Source organism: Harpia harpyja, chromosome 1 (assembly GCF_026419915.1).
Source record: "Harpia harpyja isolate bHarHar1 chromosome 1, bHarHar1 primary haplotype, whole genome shotgun sequence".
In the NCBI taxonomy this organism is placed as follows: Eukaryota; Metazoa; Chordata; class Aves; order Accipitriformes; family Accipitridae; genus Harpia; species Harpia harpyja.
In genome coordinates, this window is record NC_068940.1 from 41,127,629 (window position 1) to 41,133,628 (window position 6,000).

The window sequence follows — 6,000 nt, forward strand, 5'->3', positions numbered from 1 at the left end:
ATGCTACAAGCCCTGCAACAGATTGCTGTGAACATATTGAAAATCAATGTGAAAATAAAATTAAGAAATTTTGCAGAGATTGGCGTCTGAAGTTAAATACTTCTAAAATAAAAAAGCTAAGTGGTTTCAGACTTAAAACTACCCCGAGTATTGTTCTGAGGCTGTGGGCAGCACTTCTTACAATGCAGGCTCACCACCCAGCACTGCAGTCTGGAAGCGAAGGCAGGAAGTGACTCGAGGCTTGTGTTGGAAGGAACAAATTACACTCTTCAGGATTCACATCTCCATGTATCACAAAAAAGGGAAAGGAAATTTTCAGTGGAGATATCAATCTGCATCTAAATACCATTAACTACCTTTTGTATTTTGGATCCCTTGCCAAACATTTGACATTTAAATGCACTGGTGACATGCTCCCAGGGAACCTAAAAGACAGTTTCGCCCTGATGTGCACAAGACAGATGAAGCACAAGAGTTTACCTTCAAGCTTCCTAACTTCATGAATTTTGTTTAGTACAGTGGCTCTAACAGCAGCACTAAGGTACACAGAACCCTATATCAGAAGCGGCCCTGCTCTCCTTCAAAAAACTCTCACCCATCCAGAAGGCACCAACAAAGCAGCAGCAAGAACAAATCTGGCCTCCAACAGACTATATTTCACAACCACTGAAAAATCTTAAGGATCTCCATTATGTTGTTTTTCAGTTTGTTAGCATTTAAATCACCCCCACCTTTTACGTGCTCCGCTCTATCACACATGAAACATGAATTTAATGCAAAACATGCTGAAATTCATTAACTTGTAAGGCATTTGTTCAGCACTCTTGTTATTTAATTTAAATTTCCCTCTTGCTCATTCCCCTTCATATCTTCACCCTCATATATATATATATATATATATATACACACACAGAGATGCCATATGAGTGCTCAGGCCAACATAAAAAAACTGCCAGTTTCTGATAAGATGCTGCAGCAGCAAGGGCTTCTTCCCCCCCCCCCCCAAAAAAATTCACTGTTAAAGCAAGCCCCTCCTTCAAGCATGTTTGACTTCCAGAAGCCATCTCTACAATGCTGGACAATCAAATTCACACCTGACTCCTGTTAGTATACTGTAATGATTACTACAGTGATACTGGCCTCAAATTGCATCTTGACATTATTGGTCAAATCAACCAGAGGAAAACAACACTGCTTAGGCTCATGTCTTCACTTTTTACACTGAATGGTTCTGGATTTTACACAAGTTCTGATCACAGGCTGATGAACAGCCAAGACACTAACAGCAGTTAGTGGAATTTAGCAGCTTTGGAACACAATTTGATTATTTTGCAAACAAAAGTATTTTTTATCTACTGCACTCTGCAAACACAATGGGAGAACTGAAAGTCAAGATAAATTGCTTTTAGTCTCAACATTGTCCTCAGTAGTAAGAGGTTGTTATGTTCAACCTTAATAACAAAGCTATTAAAGGCAAAACTCAGTAGAACCTAAACAGATTTTGCATCTGAAGTGACCTGCAATTTTACCAAGTGAGAAAAAACAAAATCAGAATGATTCCCTCCCTGAGTACATAATTGTGACTCAACATTCACATTTGTGAAGAAGGGGTCATTTTCCATGACCAAGTTGTACTTGGAAATGACAGTTTTAGACTACCATTTCCCTTCTACAATGCTGAAGACTGCGAGGACATTACTTGCAAAAAAGGCTTGCTGTTTCAGCACAATATTGTTCTCAGGATCGTTTGCAAACTGTGCAAACTAGGCACTGCTAGGACTGAACATGGAAAATTCTTTGCAGTGCGTACTGATACTAAAAATACAATTAAGGTGAAAAAAATACCCACTATGGCCAAATTAAACAGGAGAGGGAATCTGGATATTGAGACGGAATGCAATTACCCAAGTTGGAATTTGCCCAGGACACTGTTGCTTAGAGTGATCTGGCTATTTAATGACAAGAAATAGCCAGGAACACATATTTACTGCTGGCATCCTCTCTCATACCTAACACTACCCTGCTATCAATGAAATGGGTGTAATCAGATCCAAGTTCTCAGCTACAACCAGGGTGCTCCTTGGTGACCTGCAATGGGCTAGCAGATCCACCCCGACCCACCTTACTTCAGCTGCAACAACTTGTGTGATCACCACCTGAGGTAGTATGTCCATTGACCCAGATATGAACATCAGTAACAACAGGAAGCTTCAAAGTGCTTAAGCTGCTCTATTACTGATACGCTATCCAGAAGTCACCCAAAACATTCTTCATTAACAAAAATGTTTACTGCTGGTACCTTCAACATTTAGAATGAGTCAGTACCAGCCCCCAGAAAAACTTCCCTTTCCCCAGGATGTAAAGAAGAAAGGCAGCCTAAAAGGAGACTCTGGCACTACTGTTAAGTGCTGCCTAACAATAACCAAAGTACAAACCAATTCTAAACATCTGGGGGGGGGGGGGGGGGGGGAAAAGTACTTGAGATTCCTACCACCCACTCCTAATCTTTGCCACTAAATAGGATCAAAACAAGAATATAAGAGCTAGAGCCTCACCGCTATGCCTAAATGAATCTGCGCGTGACAATTCCCAACACAGAAGTGCAGAGAACTCCTGTGTAGAGGAAACAAGACTCAGAGCAAGCAGAGGTGACAGGTTTTCAGGAAGATCAGTCGTGGTCACAAGGTCAGAGAGGACAGTGTCTATTCAGCATTATTCCCTTAACAAGACTAACAGGGTTACACGCACCTTTCAGAGCTAAAAGGGATTTTGGATTTTTGGGGCCTCTGATCAGTCACGATGATGTTACATGACTGCCATAAAAATAATTACAATAGGAGGAAAAGGGTGCCGCTACCTGCACTGGTACGAATTTGTTGGGTACGCTTGATTTACCAGGAATTCAGTTTTTCCATCAAGGTGTCTTACTTTGAATTTCTGTACTGAATTCCTCCAACACATGGTAGAAATAAAAACTGGAAGAGTTGTAAGTGTTATATGCCTAAAATTCTTAAAAGAATAAAACAGCACATGGTCACAATAGAGGAGAGAAATCCCTCTAAGACATTCACTGGAAGCTGAGTGGAAAGGTCAAATATGCATCATTTCCCCTATGTAAATCAGTACATAACTAAAGCTTACCAGGGAGTACTTTTCCCTAAATAAAGATGATCCTTAAGCAAGTATTTCCCAGCATAAGAAGTCTACAAGTATTCAAATACATGCTTATATTTAAGTTGCTTCAAGAGTTACTCCTGCACTTCTTGGGAAATCCACTGCACCCTTTTTTCTGTTAAGAATTATTCATAGAGCCCTACTATAGATTCAGAATGGAAATAAAAGTTCAAAAACTGCATATTCACTACTGCCTGCTCCTACTGCACACACACAATCACATTCCAATGAACTGACAGAAAGGTGCACACAAACATAGATTTGTAAGTATTTACATGCAGTAGCCTACAACCCAAAGAGGCACATGGACATCATCCAGAAAAGCATGCTAAAAATCAGTATAAGTCAAGCAGGTATCTTCAACCATTTTTTTGTCCTCTACCACCTCATCAGTCAGACAACAGCTCAGAGTTCCTTACACATCCCAAACAGCGACAATAACACATACAGACAAAGGTAGGTTATATGTCCTCAACTCCCCTCCACCCTGCGTAAGCCCTTCAATTTGACACCTACCAACCTGGGGGGAGGACTGCAATTAGCTTTGCTTCCTAGAAAAATGAATAAACAATCAGAAAAAGTTAGCAGCCATCAGGCTGATTAGAAAAGATATTATATATGTGTATATATACATGAATATAAATATAGAGAGACATATAAGTGTATATATTCGTATATAAATATATACATATATAAAAAAATTACAGAACTACTACAATGTTTCTGAACAAGATAAACAGATAGCTTGCAAACTTTCTGAAGTGATGCTGTCTACCTTTCTGGAATTGTCTACACTGTTGGTTTTTCGGAGGTTTTTTTGGTTTTTTTGTTTTTTTTTTTTAATGTGGGCTTTTATTTCAGCTAAAAACCCCACCCAACAAGGTAAAGTTACATCAATTAAATATCAAGGAAAGAAATAAGACTGATCTTAAAATGGATGCAGCAGATTCTTTAAAAGAGCAACATGTTGCAATCACCTTTCATTTTAGGGGAAGGGAGGGATTCCCTGAAAGGAACAGAGACGGGGAGCAGTGGGGGGGAGGGAGGCTGCGATACAAAAACGGCTTGGGGATTTTTTTTTAGTTAAAAACTTTGCTTTCCCCTCCGCTAAGAAGGGGCTGGGGACCGGGGATCGCCGCTCGGTGCCTCTGTAGAAGGCTCCTCTCCGGCAGCACGGGGAGGAGGAGAAGGAGAGAAAGCCACACATAAGAGAGGAGAAAAAGAAAATGGCGCAGAGACTAAGTCCCGACCGTCGACAAGGCGACTTTCCAGGGAGGAATCGGGGCCCAAATGGGACCCCGGGAGAGCCGCTGGGCTCGGATCGGGGGCCTCCGGTGCCCCCACTAGGGGAAGCGAGGGTCGGGGGGCGGCGAGGCCGCCGGGAAAGGGGCGCTTTTGGCAGCTCGATGGGAACAATGGGGCCGGTGAGCGAGGAGCCGGGACTTAGTCTCTGGGACGCCATGTCTGTGCGCGGCCGGCGCGGCGAGACGAGGGGCGCGCCGGGGCCACACTCACCGTTCGCTCGGAAATCCGCCTCGATCTGCGGGGAGAGGAGACAGGGAGAGACCGTGAAAAACGCCGTCCCGCCAGAGGATTTTTTTTGGGGGGGGGGCGCGCGCTGGATTCCCCCCCCCCCTTCATTCTCATTTTTAGGGAAATTAAATATCAAATGAGAAATGACCAGCGCGATGCAGAAGGTGCTCTCCGTGGCGGGGGGGGGGGTGAACCGTCTCCCGGCACCCCCACAGCTCCTGGGGTGACCCCCCAGAGGGAAGCGAGCCAGGGGAAGGTGGCCAGGCTCTCCCCTCCCCTTCTCCCGGGCAGGGACTCACGCACGAGTCCCCTCTCCCCCATCGCCCCCCATCTGGACAGAAACGGGTCCCGGGGCGGGGGAGGAGGGGCTCGGTGGATGGGGGCACCCCAGCACGACGAGGGGGGGGACAGGCCGGGTTGACAGAGCTCTCCCCAGACGCGTGGGCTACCCCGAGCGGGGCCAGGCACAGGGCAGCAGCAGGGCACGTCTCCCCTCACTGAGGTTAAAGGGGGGGAGGTGTCAGCCGAGCCCCCGGGGCCGATCCTGAGGGGGAGTAAGGACCCCGCGGCCTCGGCGGCGAGGGACCGGGGTCCCCCGGGAGCGGGCCCCCGCCGGCGGTGGAGAGGCGCTCACCTGGGAATCGTTGTGCAGCTGGTCCCCGCTCATGCCGGAGGGTGCGGGAGGCCTAACGGAGCGGAGCGGGAGGAGAGGAGAGCTGAGGAGAGCCGAGCCGGGCCGCGCCGCCGGGGACGCGCGGAGCCTGGACGCGACGGTGAGCGCAGCCCCTGGCTCCACAGCGTTGTGTAACAGACTAAGTCCTCATTTCGGCGCACTGCGCAGGCGCGACGCCTTTTACTGGCGGGGCGGGGCCAAGGCGATGTTAGGCAGAACGTCGGGGCGGGAGCTGGGAAACGGCAGTTGGTAGATTTGCATCCGAGCCACGCCCCCCACCCGAGAGCCGGCGGGATTTGCATACGGACCACGCCTAACCCGTGCGCTCCCTCCGATCGCAACCGAGCCGCTCTCCCCCTCCCGTGCGCCCTGCGCCGGCTCGCTTTTTACATATCCAGTCCCGCCTCTTCCTCCCTCTGCTCCAATCGCGCAGCAAAAGGCGGCCCTCATTTACATGCTCGACCCCGCCCCACCGCTCCCCTCCCCACCGCTGAAGGAGCCCGGCGCATTGTGCAAGAACCCGTGCCCCGCTGTGCGCGCAGTGCGCATGCGCTCCATCCCACCCCCGCAGGCCGCCGGCTATATTTGCATACCAAGCCCCGCCTCTCGTCCCGCAGGCC

The 6,000-nt window shown here is 47.9% G+C and overlaps 1 protein-coding gene across 1 annotated transcript in view; it reads right to left on the minus strand.

The window, feature by feature from the left end:
- TOP1 (DNA topoisomerase I) overlaps positions 1–5,570 on the minus strand; it is a 76,344-nt gene extending 70,774 nt beyond the window's left edge. Inside the window, exons 1-2 of the mRNA XM_052789474.1 lie at positions 5,342–5,570; positions 4,690–4,714 (exon numbers count right to left, since the gene is read on the minus strand). Coding sequence (XP_052645434.1) covers positions 4,690–4,714; positions 5,342–5,374 — 58 coding nt within the window. The 5' untranslated portion in view covers positions 5,375–5,570. The remainder of the gene's footprint in view (positions 1–4,689; positions 4,715–5,341) is intronic.
- Positions 5,571–6,000: the final 430 nt, after the last annotated feature.